This window comes from Juglans regia, chromosome 11 (assembly GCF_001411555.2).
Source record: "Juglans regia cultivar Chandler chromosome 11, Walnut 2.0, whole genome shotgun sequence".
NCBI classification, from domain to species: Eukaryota; Viridiplantae; Streptophyta; class Magnoliopsida; order Fagales; family Juglandaceae; genus Juglans; species Juglans regia.
Genome location: NC_049911.1, coordinates 13,803,589 through 13,826,885, shown reverse-complemented (window position 1 = coordinate 13,826,885; position 23,297 = coordinate 13,803,589). Strand labels below are relative to the sequence as shown.

The 23,297-nt window shown below is 34.4% G+C and overlaps 1 protein-coding gene across 1 annotated transcript; it reads right to left on the bottom strand.

The window, feature by feature from the left end:
• Positions 1-4,640: 4,640 nt before the first annotated feature.
• On the bottom strand, positions 4,641-8,201 carry LOC109000321 (probable LRR receptor-like serine/threonine-protein kinase At3g47570). Its single transcript, XM_035695843.1, has 3 exons — positions 5,624-8,201; positions 4,973-5,403; positions 4,641-4,821 (listed from the first exon to the last, which is right to left on the bottom strand). Exons 1-2 carry the CDS (start codon positions 8,199-8,201, stop codon positions 4,982-4,984), a joined length of 3,000 nt encoding a protein of 999 aa, XP_035551736.1. The 3' UTR covers positions 4,641-4,821; positions 4,973-4,981.
• Positions 8,202-23,297: the final 15,096 nt, after the last annotated feature.

Below are 23,297 nucleotides of genomic sequence, written 5' to 3'. Positions count from 1 at the left end.
GCAGTTGGGGATGTTTTAGAAAATAGATTTGGTAAAGATGCAAGAGTTCAAAAGAGAAAATGACAAGCATTGGAGTTTGTACCCTCCTTCATTCTTTGATGTAATGGTTCATTTGGTTGTGCAGCTACCTCGTGAGGCTTTAATTGCTGGCCCGATTCAATATAGATGGATATATCCTATTGAACTATTTTTGAAAAAACTTAAGCGATCTGTGGGGAATAAAGCTCGTCCGGAAGGTCCAATTATAGAGTCATACATTGATAATGAGTGGCATACCTTTTGTTCAATGTATTTTTGTGGGGTTGATACTAGATTTACGAGACCAGATCGAAATTATGATGATGAACAAATGAGAGTCTATAGACATTTATCATGTTTTTCCAAACCGTACATCCCATAGGTGCACAAGGGGGCTATGACCTATGTGGACGAGAGTTTGAAAGAGCTCGACGATATGTCTTGAATAATTGAGCAGAGATTGACCATTACTTGAGGTTAGTGATGATCCTCTAAATGAATAACATCTTTAAGTTCATGTATAATAATATAGTATAATTTGATAAAAACTAATACCTCACATTAAGATGCGCAGCGAACATATACAACTACTTCGCACGAATAGTGTAATTGATGTAGAAAAGATGCACGAAGAGGAATTCGCCTCGTGGTTTGAACATACGGTATTACTTTAAAGCCTCACCTTATAATATGAACTTTATACCACTAAACTCCACTTTTTTTCTATCTAACATTAATATAACTATAATAATATTTATTGATGTAGGTTCTATTGAAATATAGTGAAAATTCAGAAGAAATCTCACCAGAACTTGTGTTCTGTCATGTGGTTCGTCTAGGCGGACCATCCAATACTTAGGATATTTGGTGCGTGGATATAAATTTCACATAGCTGACAGAGAACGATATATGAAAACTCAAAATTGTGAGGCCGTAGTCGAAGGAAGCCATGGAGATGATAACATTGACTTCTACGGAATTGTATAAGATAGCGTAGTGTTAACGTATGTGGGAGATATATGGTCTAGTTGTTTAAATGTAATTGGTGGGATGTCTCAAATCCTAGGTTGGGAGTGCGTAACGATGAATATTTTCTGAGTGTCAATACATCTCGCACATGGTATGAGGACAATCATTTTGTTCTTGTTTGCCAAGGAAATCGAATTTTTTGTTTAGATGATCCAGAGTACGGGAACCCATGACGGATAGTGGAGAAGTTTGCACCAAAAAATGTATATGATTACATTCCAGAGGCAGACGAACCACATGAAAAAGTTGATAGTTCAACAAATGAAGAAGCCCATCAAGAAAACGAATCAGGCATTAATCTATTTGTTGATCTAAGCCAATATGACATGGTCTCATTACGTAGAGAAGATGTTCAGCTCGAAGTGAAGTAATTGAGGGTGTAATGTCGGAAGAACATGAATCAACTGAAGTGTCTAATGAGGATGAGGGTGACTGGTCCAACAAAATTGATACTGAATGAATTTCAAACAGATATTTGTACAAGTATCATTTTTATAAATATCCGTAACGTTCGCTTGAATAATAATTTATTACAATTTCAAACAGATATGCCTCACAAATGCAAAGCAACACGTGCGCCATCCCAATCTATTATCGACTTCCCGTGTGGTTCACCTGTCATCAATAGTAGGTCAACATTACTAGACCGAGAACAAGGTATTTTATCAAATTAAATACCCTATTTAATGCTGATTTAAATAATATATTTCTATAAAATAAAAATAATTTAATTGAAATATGTGTTTTAATTATTGTAAATATAACTGTTGTAAGCCAGTGCCGAGGTCGAGGCACTACGAGGGGTGTCTGCAAAGAGAAAGTAAAGAAATTGGATAAAATTAAAGTTTATATTCCTAATGATCACACTGGCGGCTCCAAAAATTCGACAGTGTAGCTTGCTGCTTATATTGGTACGCTTAATCGCACGTATATACCGATGACTACATCCTCCTAGGCTAAAGTTTCCCAAGAGGTAAAAGACCACATCAAAAATTGTTGTCTAGTAATAAACTACATCCCAAGAAACTAAGTATAACATGTTAATTTAAAATTACTATGTATTTATACTAATTGCTTATAATTTTTTAAAGGACGAGTTTGAACTAAATTTTGGCCGACATGAGGATCGACAAACGGTTAAAGAGCTGATGTCGAATGCATTCCGAAGGTATAAAGATCGATGTCATGCACACTATCAGAAGTTCAGTACTACAACAGAGGCGCGCTAAAATCCATTACATGCAATGCTATCAAACGAATGAGAGAATGTTTGTGATATGTTTGAAGATCCTGCTTATTAGGTAATTTCGCTGCTATTTTTTTTTAATAGTATATGATAAATATATTAAACATATATACATAATATTTTTTTTAGTAACGGAATACTGTGAACAAAGCAAATTGATCAAATTTAACAATACATCATCATGCGGGTTCTCGATCTTTTCATCGTTTGTCTAGCAAAATGGTAAGTTATTCTAGTCCCCGTTAAATATTAACATATAATACAATTTTCTGATTTAAGTTCTAATATAGATTTTCCTTTTGCAGAAAGAAGAAAGTCTTGCTGACTATGATTTGACCCAATTGTATGCTAAAACACATAAAAATTGTGATGGTGTTTGAACCAATCCCGGAGCAGAAGCAAATTATGTAAGTTTAAATTTCTTTAATTCCATTGTCTAATAATATTTTTGTTACTTATACTAACTTTAATGTTTTAAGACAAGATGATTTCTCTTAAGGAAACTGATGCGGATCCATCTGATGAATCATCTATTGATGATGCTCAGATCTTTTCTCAAGTTCTTGGATCACGTTCTGGATATTTGAGGGGCTTAAGACGTTGCGTGAAGCCATCATCATCCTCTTCTCGAGCCAGATCGAATGACAACAAGACTAAGGAATTGGAGGAAGCAACACTTGAGATAGAACGATTGATGTCCAATGAAAAATAGTTGTTGACCCGATTAAATCAAGCAATAGATCTTAAGGCGAGATTAGAAGAGAGGCTGCAGTTGAATAATCAAAAAATATTTGAACAATTCCAGTCAATCTTGATGTCCCAAAACTCTATGCCACCACCACAATCTTAAAATTTTTTTTTTCTTTAAATGACTTTCTATTATGATGTTTCAAAATATTTGAACAATTGTGATATTTGAATTAAAATTTGTGTAAAATTAGTATGAGATTTTTAGTTAAGTTTTGTTCTGTATGATTAATACTGTTCGAATGGTAAATAATCTGTTTGAATGGTTAATTACCATTTATAAATCCATTCAAACAAGAACAGACCCATTCGAACCAAAATTAACGCATTCGAACGACAACTGAGAAATACAGTCTGTACGTCCGTTCGAACAATAAAACATTTGTTCGAACAACATTTATATGCTAAACCTTGTTCGAACGGAAAGAATTTATAAAATAAATAGTTGGTTCGAACGAACATAATTTATGTTCGAACAAAAGTTATTTGAAAAATTTATTTGTCCGAACGCATAAAATATATTCGAACACTCCGTCCGTTCGAACAGGTTCAAATATGGTCATTTATTCGAATGAAAATTTCTTTTAGTTTGAACGGTAAGTGTCAGTTCGAATTGAACATTATTCCATTCGAACAACTTATTAAGACGAAATTGGTTCGTCTAGAAAACAAATCTTGTTCAAATAATTTCGACTGGTTCTGCCCAATTTCTTTCTTAAAAATGATTTTTTTGGACGAAAACTTTGTCTAACAAAACCTTTTGAGACAGGCTTTTCGAGACAAAATAGAGACGACATTTTTTTTATCTCTAAAAATAATTTGGGATGAAATTTAAGTTTTTTGAGACATTTTTTTTTTAATTTCAAAAAATCCAATCTCTTCTAGTGATTTAAGAAAATTTTAAATAGCTAGTGATTAGGTGAAATCATAAACAATAGGCCAGTAATTGCATGCAGTGGATAATTACAAGTCAGGTAGATCCAGAAGTACAGCGGATGATCATACTTTAGTTAATAAAAATCTGTGGCGTATTAATTTAAATATTTTTGAATACTCAAAATCTTGTTGGAAGAAGTGCATGGATCAAACAAGCTGATTATAAATCAAGACTATAGTCTTTGGCGCCGTAGCTGTGGGTTCATAATTTGAAATTAATTTTGAATGACTTTCAAAAAAATTTTGTGGTAAGAGTTCTTAAATTCTTCGTTTTAGCAATTTTGGAGTATTGACATTTGGTTTCATCAAATTTATCTTTAAAATTTGATAAAAAATACTTTCATAAATCTAAAACTTCCTTAGTCATGACCACACATTGAATTAACCATTGAATTAGTCAAAATAATAATATAATATTATTCTTTTAATAATAATATCTTAATTTTTTTTTTATATTTCACAATTACACTAACTATATATTAACTAATAATTTAATTTGATACTTAAATTATTGTTTCTCAACTTAAATATATTGTTACTCAAAATTAAAAAATAATAATTTAAGTAAATAAAATAATAATTATATAACGTAAACAATCGGTCTTCAAATTTAGAAAATTTTAAAACAACCTTACATTCAAAAGCAAAACAAAATAGCCCAAAGTCCAAAGTGCAATAAAAGGCAACAATACAAAATTCAAAGCACATGATAAGCATCAATTTGAACGTGAGTCCTCTTCTTGCTCTTTCTCAACATGGTAGGCCACAAATTCTTGATTCTCCCATATGATTTTTAGTTTGTTGATAAGAATGGCTCGTAACGCCAACGGTCATTTTCCCCATTTCTGCAACAACAAAAACAACGGACGGTAAAAAGTTTAGCAGGGCATGACATAAACCCGTTATAATTCATCATTTAGAGCTTCAAAACAAGGTCATAATCATGGGAGAATCAAGTAATAAAAACATATCATTTGTCATAGTTTCTTTCATTACCTGTTGACATTATGTTCCATTTGCAGTTCGATTACTTTCATGTGTTTCAGCTTCAAGAAGTTTTTTCCTGACCAAATTTAACTCAGTTACAACGTCTTTGATTCTCATCCGTTCTTCTGGTTGTTCAACAGAGCAAGCAACTCCAATCTCAAATATCGAAGTCAACAACTCAAGGATTTTGTTTCGTCTTGTATGGCTACTACTGGCAACATTGCTCATGGTTGACTGATCTCCTTCTCTTTCTTGAACAATAGTTGGATCTGCAATTTCTACCACTCGCTGAGGCAAAGCTGTCTTGACAAATGAATGCAAGTTCAGAGTGCCTTGAAACATGTGATCCGTGGGTCTCTTACTAGTGAACATTTCTAACAAAAGGATGCCATAACTATACACATCACCATAGGTCGACACATCATTTCCCATTCCATACTCTGCAATTGGAAATATAACAAACTATGTGTTAAGGGTTTCAAAGAAATAAGTTTTTCTGTGAAACACTCCAAGAGATAATACCAAGCAATAATATTTGGCTAATTTATATGTTCGTGTTAAAAAAAAATGTGAATAAAAAAGTGCTATCCTCTTCAAACATAAGTTAATAAAGCTATATGGAATTTGATGTAATGGAGGAAGACATGTTTTTTTCCTCACCAGGAGCAGCATAGCCAATAGTTCCTCTAATGCCAATAGAGCTAGACTGATTGGTAGAAGAGTTTTGGTTCGGCTCAAGACAGAATTTTGCTAATCCAAAGTCACCCACATGTCCAATCATTTCGTTGTCGAGAAGAACATTGCTCGGCTTGAGATCACAATGAATGATTGTTGTTTGGCAATGATAATGGATATATTCCAATGCATTCGCGACATCAATGGCAATATTCAATCTCTGAAAAAGATTCAAATACCTGTGTTCTTGATGTTCTAGGTCATGTCTCATAGTTGGATGCAACCAATCGTCAAGGCTCCCATTCACCATGAACTCGTAAACAAGTGCCTTAAATCCATTACCTTGATAATCAATACCTGAACAAACTGTAAGCACTTTTACAAGATTTCGATGTCTGATGTTTCTCAAGGCCTCGCACTCAGAAAGAAAGCTCTTGGAAGCCCCACGGCGTTGAAGATTGAGCACCTTGACGGCAATTGTCATTCTACCCTCATCCAAGTTTCCTTTGTATACGGATCCAAAACTCCCCGTACCAAGCAAATTAGTATTGGAGAAACCATCAGTTGCTTTCAGGAGACTTTGGTAAGACATATTCGGGAGCAAATTTCTCGAAGAACTTGAAGTTGGTTGCTTTCTTTTCTTTCTTAACCACCAAACAAATAATAAAGAAAACACAAAGACTACTCCTAGAACTCCGCAAATTATAGGTGCCTTTAATTTTGCGTTGAAGTTCGATTTTCTCTTCTCTGGCTCGTTGAGTTTGCATGTAGGCAGCTGCATCTCAGGAATTCCCCCGCATAGATGAATGTTACCAATAATTATAGCTGCTCTTGAGTCATTAAAAATGCCATTTGTTGGCACCAACCCCTCAAAATTGTTATAAGATAGATTTAAAAGCAGCAACAACTTGAAATCCGCAAAAAAGTCTGGGATTTTCCCTGAGAAATTGTTCCGAGAAAGATCTATATCCTCAAGTCCTCTCAAAGAAGCAAAACTATAAGGAATTTTCCCTTGGAAGAAGTTGTCCCCCATGTATAGAAACTCGAGCTTGGTGCAGCTTCCAAGCGTGGCAGGAACTTCACCTGATAACCTGTTGTTTGAAATATCCAATAAACCATTATTTTTTAGATTCCCAACTTCCATTGGAAGGGGACCAGAAAAATGGTTTCCTGACAAATCAATACCGAATGATATAGACGAAAGACCAATGACTTCTGGGGGTAAGGTGCCGCTGAGATTGTTATTAGCAAGAGTTAATGCAAATAAATATTTGCAGTTGCCAAGAGTTGAGGGTATGCTACCTGAAAGACTATTTTCATTTAAATATAGTTTGTATATCCTTGAAAGGCTTCCAAAAGAGAGTGGAATATTGCCTGAGAGATTATTGCTTGATAGATCCATTTCCAGTAACCTTGAAAGGTTTCCAATATCAGCAGGAATGTCACCTGACAATTGGTTATTTCTCATGGAGAGTGACTCTAAGTTGACAAGATTGGCAATTCCACTTGGAATTCTTCCAACTATAGTATTGCTCCTTACTGCCAACCTTGTTAGAGTGGATGACAAGTTACCGATACATTCCGGTATGATCCCTCCAAAACTGTTTTGGTGTATAAACAAGGAGTCTAACCTGGTAGAATTGGTCAAAGAGCAGAGAAAACTCATGTCGTCATCATCAGCACCCCCACTTCCAAGGTGGTTGTTGAAAACGCTCAACCATTCTAGCCTTTGTAGCTTTTCAAAAGAAGGCACTTTTCCAACAAATTGGTTTGCTGCCAGATCAAGGTGTTTCAGATTTGAAGCATTGGATATTGATGGAGGAATAGACCCAACAAATTTGTTAGTCTGAATGCTAAACTCTTTTAGATTAGGAAGTGTTTTGAATAAATCCAATGGAAGGCTCCCCTGGATTTGATTACTTCCGACATCAAAACGAGTAATGGAAGAGAGATTGAAGATTGCAGAAGGGATGGTACCAGAAAACTGATTTCTATCAACTACAAGATATCTAAGATTCCGAAGTTGGCCTAGAGCATTAGGGATCATCCCACCCAGATTATTTAAGATTGCTGAAAGGATCTCAAGTGATGAAAAGTTCCCAAGAAATGGAGGGATACTTCCTGTCAAGTTGTTAAATTCTACAGAAAAAAACTGAAGTTTCGACAAGGAGGAGAGTGCAACAGGTATTTCCCCAACTAGATGGTTGTCCCCGAGATTAAGAAATTCAAGGTTAGAGCAACTGGATATATTAATAGGAATTCTACCACCAAGTGAATTCTTGAACAAATTGAGGCGCTGCAATCTACGTAAACGGCCTATTTGAGGAGGGATTAGATTGAAACTATTGTTGAAGAGCTCTAGTGACCTTAGAAAGCTTAAATTCCCAATGAAAGGTGATATAGAACCCTCCAGTTGTAGAGATACCAAGCGCAATCCCGTGATTCTCTGGTGTCGACGACCACATGTGACGCCACGCCATTTGCAAAAGTGGACGGTGTCATTCCATGAGCTCAAAACATTGAGTGGGTCATGTATTTTAGCCTTGAATTCAAGCAAGGCCATTATGTCTGTCTCATTCCCGACGAAGGCATAGGCTCTCGAAGCAAAGCACAACATAGAAACAATTGCCAGGATAAAACAAACAGGCAATGGAAACACACAACTCAAGCGGGAAAGTGACATAGTACTCCTCCTAGAGTTGAGTAAAGCGGGAAGATCAAAAGCTATGAGGAAAACTTTGAAGGGCTAATTAATTGAGTTGTTAACGTGTCTTGCCACTCAATGCAAAGATATTTATAGAAAGAAATGGGCTAACTCAACTTGAAGGATAGGAAAGAGTCGAAAGACCCAAAAATTGAAGACATGATGGAAGATACTTCTATTGAGCTTTGAAAATGGAGGTGTAGTCTTTGAATCAAATAGGGGGGCAAGACTCGAGCCTCGTTCGTCCCTCTTTATTATTAAAAAAAAATTTCGCATCAGTCATTATTAATCAATCTATACGTCACACTCTATAAAATAATACATTCACAACTTATAAAAAAAACCTTTCACGTAATATGTAAAATGTATGATTTGAACAGTTATTAACTTGTAACAAAACTCTTATTATTAAAGTAGAATGTAAAAATCTAACGAGTTTAGGTTCCTACACAAGGCGTTAACATGTTATTCTTTTTATAATTCTTTACCAATCTTAGTTTAAATAATAGATATTTTTATAAAATAATTTATAAAAATAATATTATTTAATAAAAATATTGAGTTTAAAACCTAATTGTATAAAAAAAAATTTTAGGCGTCACGTTATTTGGGGATAAGTGGTTTAAAATAACCCATCTTTTAATTAAATTTTAATTAATTAAAATTCAGTGGTCAAAGCAACATTTCTCTATTGACTGGGAAAGATATGTGTTCATCTTTCTCTATTGACTGGTCAGTGGTCTGGGAAAGATATTGTGGGTTCATCTTTCTCTATTGACTCAGTGGTCAAAGCAATTCCGTCAATGCAAGGTTCATGTATCAAATCAATACAATAGCTGGTCTACGGAAACGAAACCTGAGAGAAATGCAATGGGAATAGGTTTTCTTTCCCTTCTTTTGGTCCTAATTTAACTTGGAAGACATGAGCAGGGGCCGACAGACAATGTATTTGAAACTTCAAAACGTAATTTTCTTCAAACAGTTTATTTTTGTCTTTCAAGATGGCACCACGTCTTCTTTGTAGGACATAGTTAACGACCAAGAAATTAGTCGTAAAAATTTACTTTTTTTTTTCACCACTTTGTACTGTTGAAATGTTTGTCTCATGCTATAATCACCCAAAATTAAAGCTAACACTCAAAAACACAACTTAACATATAAATTAAGATCTAGAGAAAAAAACTTACAAAGATTCCGTAGCCTTTGAAGCTTTCCACTCAAAGCTCACAACTCACGAACTCACTTAGAAATGAATAATCTTGCAAGGAGATTTTAGAAAAAAGGACGAGAAATGATAAGAATAAAAATCTAGGTTAAAGCATGGTTTCAAGATCAATAATCGTGTGGCGATCGATCAATGCTCTTAACCAAGATTCTATACTTAATTTAATTCCTTCTAAAGTTCTTAGGGTCGTGGACTACTCTAATGAGCTAGTCTTCTAAATTCTAGAATTGATCTAAGACTTAATCTATAAGGATAAATAGGCAGGGTGTTACAGGAATGAAAAAGGATATGGCATAATTTTTTAACAAGTGTTTTGTCTACAAGCTTGTTAAAGCAGTAGAACATCATAAATCTATTGGTGTGTTGCAGCCACTGTCGATCCCAGAATAGAAGTGGAAAGATATCTCGATGGATTTTGTAATGAGTTTTCTAAGAACTGCAGCTGAGAATAATACTATCTAGGTAATAGTTGATCGGTTGACTAAAAGCACTCGCTTTGTACCTATCAAGAATATAGATTCCTTAGAGAGATTGGCAAGGATTTATGTGTCAGAGATCGTCAGACTACACGAAGTGCCAAGAACAATTGTGTCGGACAAAGACCTTATTTCACGCCATGGTTTTGCCAGAGTTTATAGAGTTTGATGGGCAATAGTATGAAATTCAACAGTGCCTATCATCCTAAGTCGAACGAATAGACCAAGAGGACGATAAGACTCTAGAAGCAATGCTTAGGGCCTATGTACTGGGGCATGAAGGAAATTGGGAGAAACAGCTATCTCTAGCAGAATCTGCTTACAACAACAACTTCTAGGCCACCATTAAGATGACACCCTATGAAGCTCTATTTGGAAGAAAGTGCAGGTCCTCGTTGTATTAGGATGAAGTTGGAGAAAATAAAATGATTGGACTGGAAGTCCTACAGGAGATAAAGGACCAAGTCATAATGATCAAAGAAAGGAAGAAGATGACAGCCTGGTTTGCTTTCAAGACTAAAATCCAAAACTTTGAAAACTTTGAAAACTTCTCATTTCATCATTACAATTTTCCCAAATCCCACAGAAAATAAAATAAACAATTCAACTTTTTCAAATTCTAAAAAAAAAAGTAATATTAAGAAATATATTCTAACAATATTTTATTCAACTTTTTAACTTTAATCTCAATTCATCTCATCTCTGAAAATGAACGAGGCCTTGTCAGCAAAAGAGTTATGCCGACAACAAAAGAAGGAATCTAGATTTTGAAGTCGGAGATTGGGTCTATGTGAAAGTGTCTCCTATAAGAGGAGCAACCCAATTTGGCATAAAGGGAAAGTTAAGTCTGAGATATGTGGGACCCTACGAGATCTTGGACAAAGTGGGAGAAGTTGTGCACCGTTTAGGTTTACCAACTGAGTTCTATGGAACTCACAATGTGTTCCACATGTCCTCGCGAAAGAAGAGCTTTAGGGATAAAACACCAGCAATCGTGGATCCTGAGAGTATACCATTGCAACCCAATCTAACTTGTGAGGAAAAAATAGTGCAAATCATTGATTGGAAAGAGAAGGAATTGCGTAACCGCAAAATTTCACTAGTCAAAGTACTACGACAGAACTACAGTGTTCAGAAAGCATCTTGGGAGAGAGAAGTTGATATGAAAGCCTAGTACCCTCATCTGTTTTGATCATAGTATAGTTTTGTTTTGTCTGTAAACATGGCTCAACGATTTTTGTATTCACTAGTTTGTATGAGATTGCATTGAACTAGTCAGTCATTGTACTTCATTTCTTGGATATCAAATAAAGTATGTTCACCTCAGATCTCTTATCGCCATGTGTATAGTTGTGTTGTGAGTATTGTTTCCCGTCATTGACTCTATTTTTTGCAACTTTAATGGTACATGAAGGGAAGACCGCAAGGAAGTCGCCACTTTTCGCACAACGAGTTAGGGAGATGATAGAGGAGTGTTGTAGGAGACGACTCATGGAGCTGGATAGGTAGACCACTGCCTATTGGCAGGCCATGGAGAAGTGGGAGCACCATTGCACCCACGTCATGGATATTGATAGAAACGGGAGGGGATACGAGCCAAAGGCCCTTCCTCATGAGGAGTGATTTCCCCCTCACCACCTTTTGACATGGACCGATAAAGATAGCTTTTGTGCTAGGTAGCCATCAACAAGAAGGAGTCTAGCTGCACAGCCGAGGAGGGTGCTATCATTCCTGAGCCAGAGACATCAGGATCATCAATGTCATCAACTCATAGGGGACAACTACTCATGAATGGGCACATTCCCGATAGCAATGATGAGGAGGTGGACCAATAGATTGACCCTAGGAATTTTGGCAACATGATATATGATTTCAATGACGCATGTTGTACTATCTACTGTAGCATACAGTATTAGTGGAGTTCGACGTACCTCCATCCGTATCGCCTAGCGACTCTATGTCCCCCAATAGACTATAGATTTGGTGAGTATTAGAGCACTCCCAATGGCTCTTGTAAAATACACTTTTCTTTATATAAAATGGCCAAAAGTCCCTTCCATTGGATCATCTATTCTATTTCTATTTCACAGTCAGCTACAGTAAATCCTCTACATGTAGTTAATGTTCATTCCTCTAAACAATTTATTATTATTTCTCTCTCATTTCGTTCTTTTTTTTTTTATCTTATTTTTATTTTAACCATTTTATCACTTTTGCACAGGCCTCACTATCTTATCTCTCATCTACTCTATAGCACTCCGTTTATAGTCCCTTCGACTTTTATGCATGTAGAAGTTTTGATATTGTTAACAGAAGTTTAGATATTGTTAATAATAAAAGCAGGTATTTTTTTTTAAGTAATTTAAAATATTACATTATACATAAAGAAATATTGCAAATATCAAACTATATGATGTATAGAGAAATATTTGAAATATATGATATGTAGAAAATATAATATTTGAAATAAACAAAAAAGATTAAAAAGTATAATATTTAAATGATATAAAAAAATAGGTAAACTAATGTATGACGTATTGTAAAAGTTAGTATGTAAAATAGAAAAAAGTGAGTCTTGGTGATGCATTTTAAATTATAAGATAAAGAAGTCGTTGAGAGTGCTCTTATATTCCCCTTTTGTGTGGTAGTAGTTATATTATGTACGCGCTTAGATTTCAAGGACAAAATCATTTTTAGCGAGGAGAGGACGTAACGACTGGATGAATTTCTTTAGACCTTAGAGAACATCATTAAATCTAGAAAAGATTTCAAGAATCAAGTGACAAGTTAGGTTTTAGTTTGTAAGCATATCGGATCCCAATCCACTATGGTGACAGATAGGGGTGTAACGGGTCCGGTCCGGTCTGGTTTTGGATAAAATCTAGGACCGAACCGGTATGTACCGGTTTTATATTTTTCAAAACCGATTATGCACCGGTTACCCTCCTAAACCGGTACTTCCGGTTTTACCGGTTTCCGGTCCGATCCGGTCCGATTTTCTGGTTTTTTTAAAATGTAAATTTCACAATTTGTCATTAAAAATTTGTTTATAAAAAAAATGATTTAAAAAAAATTGTTTTATACTTTTATTAATATATTAGACTATATAATAGTATTAATATTAGACTATTGGTATAGTTATAAGTTATATATTAGTATTAGTTATAAACTTTTAGTGATTTAGTATTAAAATTTTATATAATAATTTATAAATTATAATAAGAAATTATTTCATCTATGAATATATATGTTATATATAAAATTTCACATAAAAATTTATAATTATATATTATATATAAAACTTATATATATTAATATTTAATATATATAAAATATTTAGTATAAAACTTATATATAAAAATATTATTTTTTATTTTTTTTAATCAACCGGTCCGGTCTGGTTCGGTCCGGTCCAAAGAATCCCAGAACCGGCCGATTTTTACGTTTTAAAAACCTGTTCCGGACCGGACCGGTTCAAAACCGGTCCGGTTCAGTCCTGTCCGATTTTCCGGTTTTCCGGTTTTTTGGTTTGAATTTAGACCCCTAGTGACAGAGTTTTCTTTATATTAATTTAAGGCACTTAGGAGTACAAGTTGGCAATTTGCACTTTTAGCCTCGGGTGAATATTTAAGATTATATGGTACAATGTTATGTTTCCCATTTTTTGAATGAATAGTAATCAAGAGTGTCTTTTTATTTAATTATGGTACTTTGAAGTCGAATTTCACCATACAAATTACACCACTAGACTCATGTGATTATTTAGGATTTTATGGTGTAATAATAAATTTTGTAATTTTTTGAGTGAATAGTAACACCTGGGATAGTGCACGTGGCTTTAAACAATTGTCAAACCGCCATGTCGAATGTCCAAATCTACTTAGAATCACTAAGATTATTTTTTGGTTGGACATATGGCAGAATCCTGGCTATTCATTGGGATAATAATACAACACTTGCCACACGGAGAATTAAGTTTGATGGAATGAAGGATAAATCAAACCATGTGATCATGCCACCTAAGCCAAGCACTATTCCGACCAACAAAAATACTATTTGGTCAACCAAAAGAGAGTTTCAACTCTAATGAAACTCCAAACCATTAGAATTAAACCAAAACCCTCCCATGTGTTGGCTGGAACCCTAAACTTGGTTCCCAAAAAAGGTTTTTGATTATAAACCCATACACTCATACGTCCTCAACCACTCTTTTATATCACAGTATTTATATTTTACCACGAAAATTTTGATTTGGACTTGATCCAGCCGAAACCCTAAATGAAACCCTCTTTATACTCTAAATTGAAGTTTACTCGGTTAGGCCCATTTTTGGCCCACTGAAAACTACCACGAAGTCAATCTTCTTGATAAATTTCTTCCCCCTCTCAAGGCCTTGCCTACGGTTGGCACACCACTAATTTGCTAGCCTCCAATAGTCAATTGATGAGAATCAAAAGGGCTACACAAACCGTAGCCAGACTATAGCTGGAGCCAGTAGTTATGCAACCCCTTTGTCGTCCAAGGGTCACTCATCCACCCTCATGTTAGCCCCTCTTTTATATATAACACACCCCATGCATTTCCGTTCCACACTTAGCATTCGTCCCTCACTTTTATAGAGATAAATCGAGAGAACTCTTGAGGCAGTTTTTGATCTTGCATTTCCAGCCCCTTTGTAAGTCGATTTCCATGACAAAATGTTCATATATTTGTTACCTTTTGTGCCTAGTTTACGTGGATACCTGTTGGAAGATTTTTATGGCATTTTGATTGGTGAAAGTTTGGTTTGATGATGCAAAGGTCACGGTGGTGACAATTTTCATATTTGTGTGAAACTTTGAACGTTTTGTGAAATTTTTGGCGAAAGCTTGGGCAGATTTTACTATGATTAAGTGTTAACATGTTAATATGTATGTTAGGTTTGGATTCATAGTGTGTTAATACTGTTATAAAAGAGTTTTGCATGATTTTGAAATTTTAGAAATTGGATGACTCAAAACAGTTTCTATTTTGGTGAAGTTATGATTTTTGGTTACGGAAACTTGATCTAATAGCTTGTATCTTCACATATGTTGTTCTTGAGGCTTTGATCTATATGTTAAGAGTTTAGTTTTGGAGAATATTGGTTTATATCTTTTGATGGAATTATTTTATACATGCAAGAGTTTGTGTAAAACTCAATCTAGAGGCTCTCGGGTATGAGTTGTTGTTCGGATGCAATTTTTGTCAAGTCATGCTAGGTTTAATTCTTAGATAAATTTAGAACTTGAATATAAAGTATATGGTTATATTTTTTAAAGATTCGGTTGCATGAAAATCAAGGATCTAGTGGTTTTGTTTTAAGTAAAGCATGCTATACACAATTGTGAGATTTTCATGCAAACTGATTGTGTAGGTTGTGTTTTTGTGATTTTGGTTATTTAATCAAGTATGCTATCATTTAGATTTGAATGATGAAGATGTTAGGAGAGTACTTATCGACTTTTGAGGTCCTTGGAGTTGATTTGGAAAATGTTTGACCAAGAATATCAAGGGTTGGTTATATTTGACCTAAACTTGGTGTTTTGACACTTTTGTTGATATGGTAAGTTTATGACTTTTATTAAAGGTGAACGTTGATGTTTAAACATGATTTTAGTACCTAGGATGTGATTTTTGAGTGTTGCAAAAATTAGTCTTAGCATATTAGTTTTTGGTTGGTCAAATTGCAACAAAAATCATGTTTTTGCCGATAAACATTGGCCGAGGAGTGTTTCTCCTAATCATGCTGATTTTAAATTTTTCTAATTTAATATTTGGTTTTAAGAAAAAATTTATATGTAAAATATAAATTTTGATAAAATTTGGAGTTAGTTTGCAAAATCCTTTAAGTAATTTTTATGTTTCTAAATATTTAGTGAGATATTCTAACCTTAGAAATATCTCATTTCAGTTCACGACTTTACGCTCATTTTTCGTAACGCCAATTACTGTAAGTTAGTCTCTAATTTACTCTCGATATATTTATGTATGTACAGTGGTAAGATTGTTACTGTTTTATTCTGTCACTTATGATTATTATAAATTATTATAAGATGTCATGTCATGTCATTTATTATAGTTAATGCTTATCTGTTACATGTCATAATATGTCATGACATCTGTCAAACATTCATTTTGTACATGTCATGCCATGTCACATGCATTGAGTATGTCATAAAATATTTTCTAGTCATTTGAAGTTTTTTATTTTAATCATGACCCCAAGTGTTAAAATGGGGAGTTATCATTGTGAAACTCATTTGTCAACACTAGAGTGTTTAAACTAGTTGTGGAATTATTTTGGTTGACAAAGTACAGTCAATAGGTTTTGATTGAGACCTAACTGGTTACTGGAGTAAAGTCAGGCACCTAACATCGGTGGTGCCAACTTGATGTTTATCAGTTTTAAATATGTTCAGTTTTCATGATGTAATCAGACCTAGCCCAAATGCTCATGTAGCATCCACGACTTCACATTTAATCAACTATGTATATGTTGAACAAGTTATGTCTCTTTTAGTTTAGTCAAGTCATGTTATGTCCATGTGCAATCATGCTCTTGTTTAAAGTTAAGCACATGTCATGCTATTTTTCAAGGCATGCCACGCATGTTAATGTCCATGTCATGATGCGTCCATGTCATGATGCATCCATGTCATTTTACTGTTGTGCATGCATATGTATATTGTTGGTAGCTTAGTAGCTTACTTAATGAGATTTATAAGCAAATCTCACTTAGTTGTTCCAACTTCCATTCCCCTCATAATGGTAGATGATCTATCAGGATCTCGAGAACCCATGCACAACAGACTTGATGAGGTTGAATAGTCCACAACACAATGGCAACGGCGAGGAATTGATTACTTCGGTTATCTTTTTTTATGTGATTTTAGATATCATAGCTAAGTGACGTGTGCGGCTCAGCAATTTAGTACAATAGTTCTATTTTCAATTCTGTAATTATGGAGCATTATCTCCATTTAGCCAAGTTGCGTGTCACAGACATGTTGAAAAAGTATTGTAATCCTTTTGGAATATCAGTTTATTATGTGATTTATGAAGTATGTTTATGTTTTTGGGATATATTGCTTCTGGTACAATGTGTATTGCTTAAAGAAAACAAATTATCCTCTACGAATATTGCATACTGTTATATACATGCTAGTTGCATTGCATCTTTAATTGTCATGAACGGGGGTATGTAACCTTCTATTGCATGTTTCGACACTTCAAGCTCTTTCAAATCCCAAGTGGGAGTTGCAGGTGTCACGTCCATCCTATAGGATGCTGTATGGAGTTGGACAGCCCCTAGTTCCAAATCAATTGTAAACTCAATTTCCCAGACAGGGGCATCCCTGGCAATTTCTCAAAAACTTTCGAGCATTATCTCAGTAGTGGTATATCTTCAACTTCCTTGTGCATCCCTTTCCTTCAGGCTAGATGCACTAGATAGGTCTCATCACCTTTTATCAACTCTTTCTTAGCCTGAAGTGAGCTAATAACTTCTTATATCGGGCACAATTTGCTTCCTTTAAAAATTCTAACTTCCATTCCTCGTACTCAAAATGTTACAATCCTTGAATGATAATCTATAGTTGCAAAGTGCCTAAACAACCAATCCATCTCCAAGATAATGTCGAATCCTAGCATACCGAATACTATTAGATTATTCTCCGAACGTAATCCCTCTACCTCTGACAGACATCCCTTAACTACCTTGGTGCAAAACACCATTGCTCCGTTTGCTAATGCAACTATGACTCCTGGTTCATCGGTTGCATCCAAAGGCCATCCATCCTAACCAATATGGAAGATACAAACCATTGGAAAGCTCCCGAGTCGAAGAAGGCACTTGCATAGACTTGTGATACTCTAACTCTCCCTATAATAACCATCACTACTTACTATCCATAAAGAACTCCTATGTAGGAAGTTAATTAAGGAGAGTTATAGCTCTATACTTGTGATGACGTCGGCTTCCTGCGTTTCTATGCCATCCTCATCGACCTCTTACGAGATAAGTGCATATACCTTGGCTTGCACACGCTGCTATAAGCCTCCACATCCTCCACCGAGCATTGTTTGCTACACTGGTGGTACTTGGAATAATCTCAAGATGTCATGTATGTCTACACATGTAGGACACATTCTGGGCTTGTCGACAATCTCCTTCATGAGATCTATGGAAAACGTTACACACTAGCATCCTCCCCCCATTCGTGAACCTAGAATGATTGGTGATGGTCTACTAGTCCTTGACATGAATTTATGTAGGGCTCCTGAATTACTTCCTTCGCCTGCCACCATACGTTTCTTTAGATTTGGGGATACAACCAACAAGTTTTGTTGTTCTCATTTGGCTATGGACACCTTATGAACTAATTTATGGAAATTCATAATCTCCAGATAGGATACTTGTGTCCTAATGTGGGTTTGCAATCTATCCTGAAATCGTTTCACCCTCATGGTTTCTGTAGAGATAAGATGAGGGGCAAACCTTCCCAACTCCATAAATTTGGCGGCATGCTGCTTTACCGTCATGCTCCCTTAAATCTCTAATTCTTCATAATTTTTAAAAAATACTGGTTGTCAAATTATTTCTTGAACTTCTCCCATGAGATTCTTCTTGTTGCTCCCAATTCCGTGGTAAGGAGTTGCATATATATGGGTATTCCACTATAGAGTTGCCCCTCCCTAATGGAGGGAGCTCGCATATAACACATTTTGATCCTCGATGCATTTGCAAACCCCAAAAGTCATTTCAATATCAGATATCCACCTTTTTGCCCTCACTGGTTCCTCATTTATAAAGAATCTCAGGTAGAATTGAGCCAAAAATTTCTCGTACACACATCCCCTTACTTTCTCCTTGGGGGATCCTAACAGCTGAACTTGCATGTGATAATAGTACATCTCATATTGTTGTTCCAACACGTCCGATATTTTGTTTAGCACTATTGCTAGTTCCTCATCTCTTCCTCTGCCAGACAATCCTCCCTCATGACCACTCAACACTTGCTCTCCTTGCAGTTGATCACACCATCCACAAGTTCTGCCACATAACCCAAGCCTATTACATACTATCCCATCTCTCGATCCTAAGCACAGTTCAAGCCTAACATTAACTTTAGCTTATAGTACTAGATTAATAACTCCTACTTTTTGGTATTGTCCTAATATACGAAGAGTTGCCCATAGTAATTTGCAAACATGTGCTCTGGTACCAAACTGTGGCGCCCCGTTCCTCATGAAGGTCTAGGCGAGGATCCGTGGTGCCAAGGATACTCACCAAAATTCATCACCCAAGAGGGAATTGAACTGGCTATGTAAATTTCCAGAAGGAAGTACACATGAAAGGTATTTATCTAAGAAATTGCAGAGGAAATTTAAGCAGAATACGTTGTGATAACAACGCTAGCTATTAAGTACTAGAATAATAAACTTAATAACAAATGGCGGCCTCTTTCTCTTCATTAAATCCCAACATATGACATCATCCAAATATACAGAAAGTTAGTCGTCATGAAGTAGCGGACCGATAACAAGTGGTCGCCCAAGTTAATATTATATATATTGCCAGGCACTCGAGACATGAGCTTCAACTCAATCTCTACGAGGGCGACCTGGATTACATTAATGATCTCTGATGTCCTTGAACGCATCTCTGAACACAATATATCTGCAATCTCCTCACGAGTAGCACTACGTGATGCACCATTTGTAGATGCCTCACCAAACACGCCCTGTGCACCTCCATGAGTGTTGACCGCGTAATAGGTGGACAAATACAAAATATGGAGTGTCCGATGCTACGTGACAAGGTCGTTGAGTTGATCGGTCCAATAAGCTCCCGAACACGCTCAAATGCATCTGTCCTGACTCCTTTCGCTAAAAGAAATCGCGTGAGTAGGACTCCAAATGATAATATATCTGTCATAAAATCTTTTTGATAAGTAAAAGTGTTATATATATCAAAATGAGTAATCAAGTAACTGAATAAAATAAAACTCTACCTATCGTAGTATAGGTGACCTCTGAAATTATCCTAACAAATATATATCTTGCTAGGTTGATAGGCACCCCACGAGCGACCCGTAATATAAATCGTGCCCGATCCTTGCTCATCTCAGTCTTGTGCAGTCGTGGATTGATATTGTTGGCTATTATAATGTTCGTGATCTTGACAAAACTAGATAAGTCCACTTGTTTGATGCTCTTGCTCCCATTATAAGAATGAGCATCTGGACCCACAACCAACTGACGAACCTCATGATCAGCGGGGCCATTGATCTTATTAGGCATCATAGTATCTCATCAAAATAGTTATGTCGTTTGAATGGTTTCCATAAATATTTTATCCGTTCAAACGTCTTAGGATTACCGTTCTAATGGAAAAAAAGTACCACGTTAATTATTATTATATGTGTTATATAATATAGTATATATACTTATACTACTTAATTATTATATACTTATATTTATACTAATACTTATATACTACTTATATATTTATAACTATCATATAATATAGTATATACTTATGCTAATACTATATAGTATACTTATATATAATATATTTATATGTTTAATATACTTATATCATATACTCTTATATAATATACTTATAATACACTACAATATCCTTATCTTCTACTATATATTTAGACTTATATATATTCTTAACTTATATTATACTTATATATACCTATACTTTTATATATATATATATAGTTATAAAATTAGATATATAATATAATTATATATATATACTGTACGTTGGAATGGTCTGTTATTACCATTCGAACGGTTTAATTATGTGCGAATGGAAATTTGCAGCGTTTGAACTTATAAAATACATTGGTACCATTGATAAGCTGTGGCATGATCAATTTGCGCCATATTACACTTTCAATTATCAGTTCGAACATATATAATTGATATTCAAATGGATGTGGGCTGAATTGATCTAAGTGGGAAATGTTTCTGACTTCTCTGTTTTCGAGTTCAAATGGTTAGTAAATTTCGTTTGAACGTGAAAATAAGAAATAAGAAGTACAAACGTGTTGGACATTTGGAAAATTTTGTTTTTGAGATACAGAGAGCGTGAAGGAGATCATGAGCATGAGAAAGGGAGAGACCATGCTAACATCAACTATTTCTTTCTCTTCAATTTGCTAAGTTTATTTACTTTGATATTCTATTTCCATGGAATTTTTTTATTAAAAAACTCAAATTTATGTTCTCTTCAATTTAATTAGTTCTTTTCCTTTTTGTTTTTGAACAAAAAGATTAAGGCTAGAATGATATATTTGTATTTGGATGTGAGAAATGTGTAAATATATTTGTATTTGGATGTGGAAATATATTTTTGTTTTTGAACAAATATGAAAATATATTTGTGTTTTTACAATGTTTGTGAAATATGCATCTTATGAGATTGTATTTATCCCATGAATGTATTCTCTGAAATTGTGTTTTGTTTCTGTTTCGTGTTTGGAATCTGGATTGCAACCGTTCTAACAAATTGATTCCCCACGAATGCGTTTTCCTATTTGAACAGAATTTGAAGTGTTCGAACTGTTGTACTCCTATGCCGTAATACTTAAACTAAAATTTAATACTTAAAAGATAACTTATTAAAAACTATAAGGTATAATTAAAAAATAAGTAAATTTAAATTATAATTAATACTTAAAATATAAGAAACATAAGATTCATTAATACTTAAAAAATAATTAGGTTAAAGGCTATATGGTATAATTGAAAAATAAGTAGAGATAAATTATAATTAATACTTAAAAAAGAAGAAACATATGAGTGATCTCCCACTTAAATTAAAACTATAATGTATAATAAAAATTTAGTGAAATTAAATTATAATTATTATTTAAAAGATAATAAACATAAGAATTAAAAAAATACGTGATACTTCAATTTAAATTAAAACTTAAAATATACTAAACATAAGAATTATTAATATATAAATAAAAATTTGTACTTATAAAATAAGAATAATATTGGTGATTTGGAATGTGATTTAATTTCAAATGTAATAATTGTAGGAGCTGGTTTACTAGTGGCATGGTTAACTAGTTATGAACTAGATGGATTTTAGAGTTATTTTTATATGCAATTGAACCTTAGACCATAGTTCTAAATTTCGTACCGTACCGGCCGGTACGGCCAAAATTTTTCGTACCAGACGGTACAAGTACTATCTATTTCGTACCGGCCTATATTTTGGCTAGTGCTTTTTTTTTCATTTTTTTCAAACTACAAGCTTATTTTTTAACCCTCTAGACTATTTATAATTTATATATATATATTTATATATAATTTATTTATATATAAACTATTATTTTGGAATATAATTTTGGAATATAATTTATTTATATATCGATTATTCTGAAATGTTATCCCGAAACGCTATCCCGAAACGGTACCGGTACCGAAATATTTCGTTCCAGTGCCTTGACTGGTACAGCGTCCGGTACGGTATTCAAAACATTGCCTTAGACCCGTTCGAGAGTTTTGGTCAAATATTCTCTTAAATAATATTTGGGTACAACTCTTGAATTGTCCAAAGTGGACAATTTGAGATTCTATCATCAATATGGCAAATATATTCAGTTTAAACTCTTGTGTTAGTCAATTAAAATTTCGATTCAATGTTTGCTTACATTCTTCGGGTATGTGGTCCATAAGTTTCTCGCCCATGAATAGAGTCGACGACTTATCGTGACTAGCATACTTGGAGAATTGTAAGGAAATGCTACCGAAAATTTTACTAATATTAGAGTTTAAACTGAGTATATATGCAATATAGATGATAGTCTTTCGAATGAGATATGACCAACTAACTTATAAAAATAGAAATAGTAAATATGAAAAGACTGTTGTAAATGTTTATGCCATGAATTAGGTTTTTTTTATAGACAGACGAAGAGTAACGGAAATCCAATAGAGAAGAGTTGGATGCTGTTAGGAGATAGACTTTGGCTAGACTATAAGGAGTATGCACAAGGGGTGAAATTTTTTATAAAGTTTGCTCGCATGAGTGTTGACAGTCGAGAATTTATAAGATGTCCGTGCAATGAGTGTAAAAATCTTAGTTCTTATAATTTTGTAGTAGTAGAGAAACATTTACATGGAAATGGAATCGATCCTCAATACTCATCTTGGGTCTTACATGGCGAACTATTTCCTAAAGGAGTTAGATTTAGCAGTTAGTCT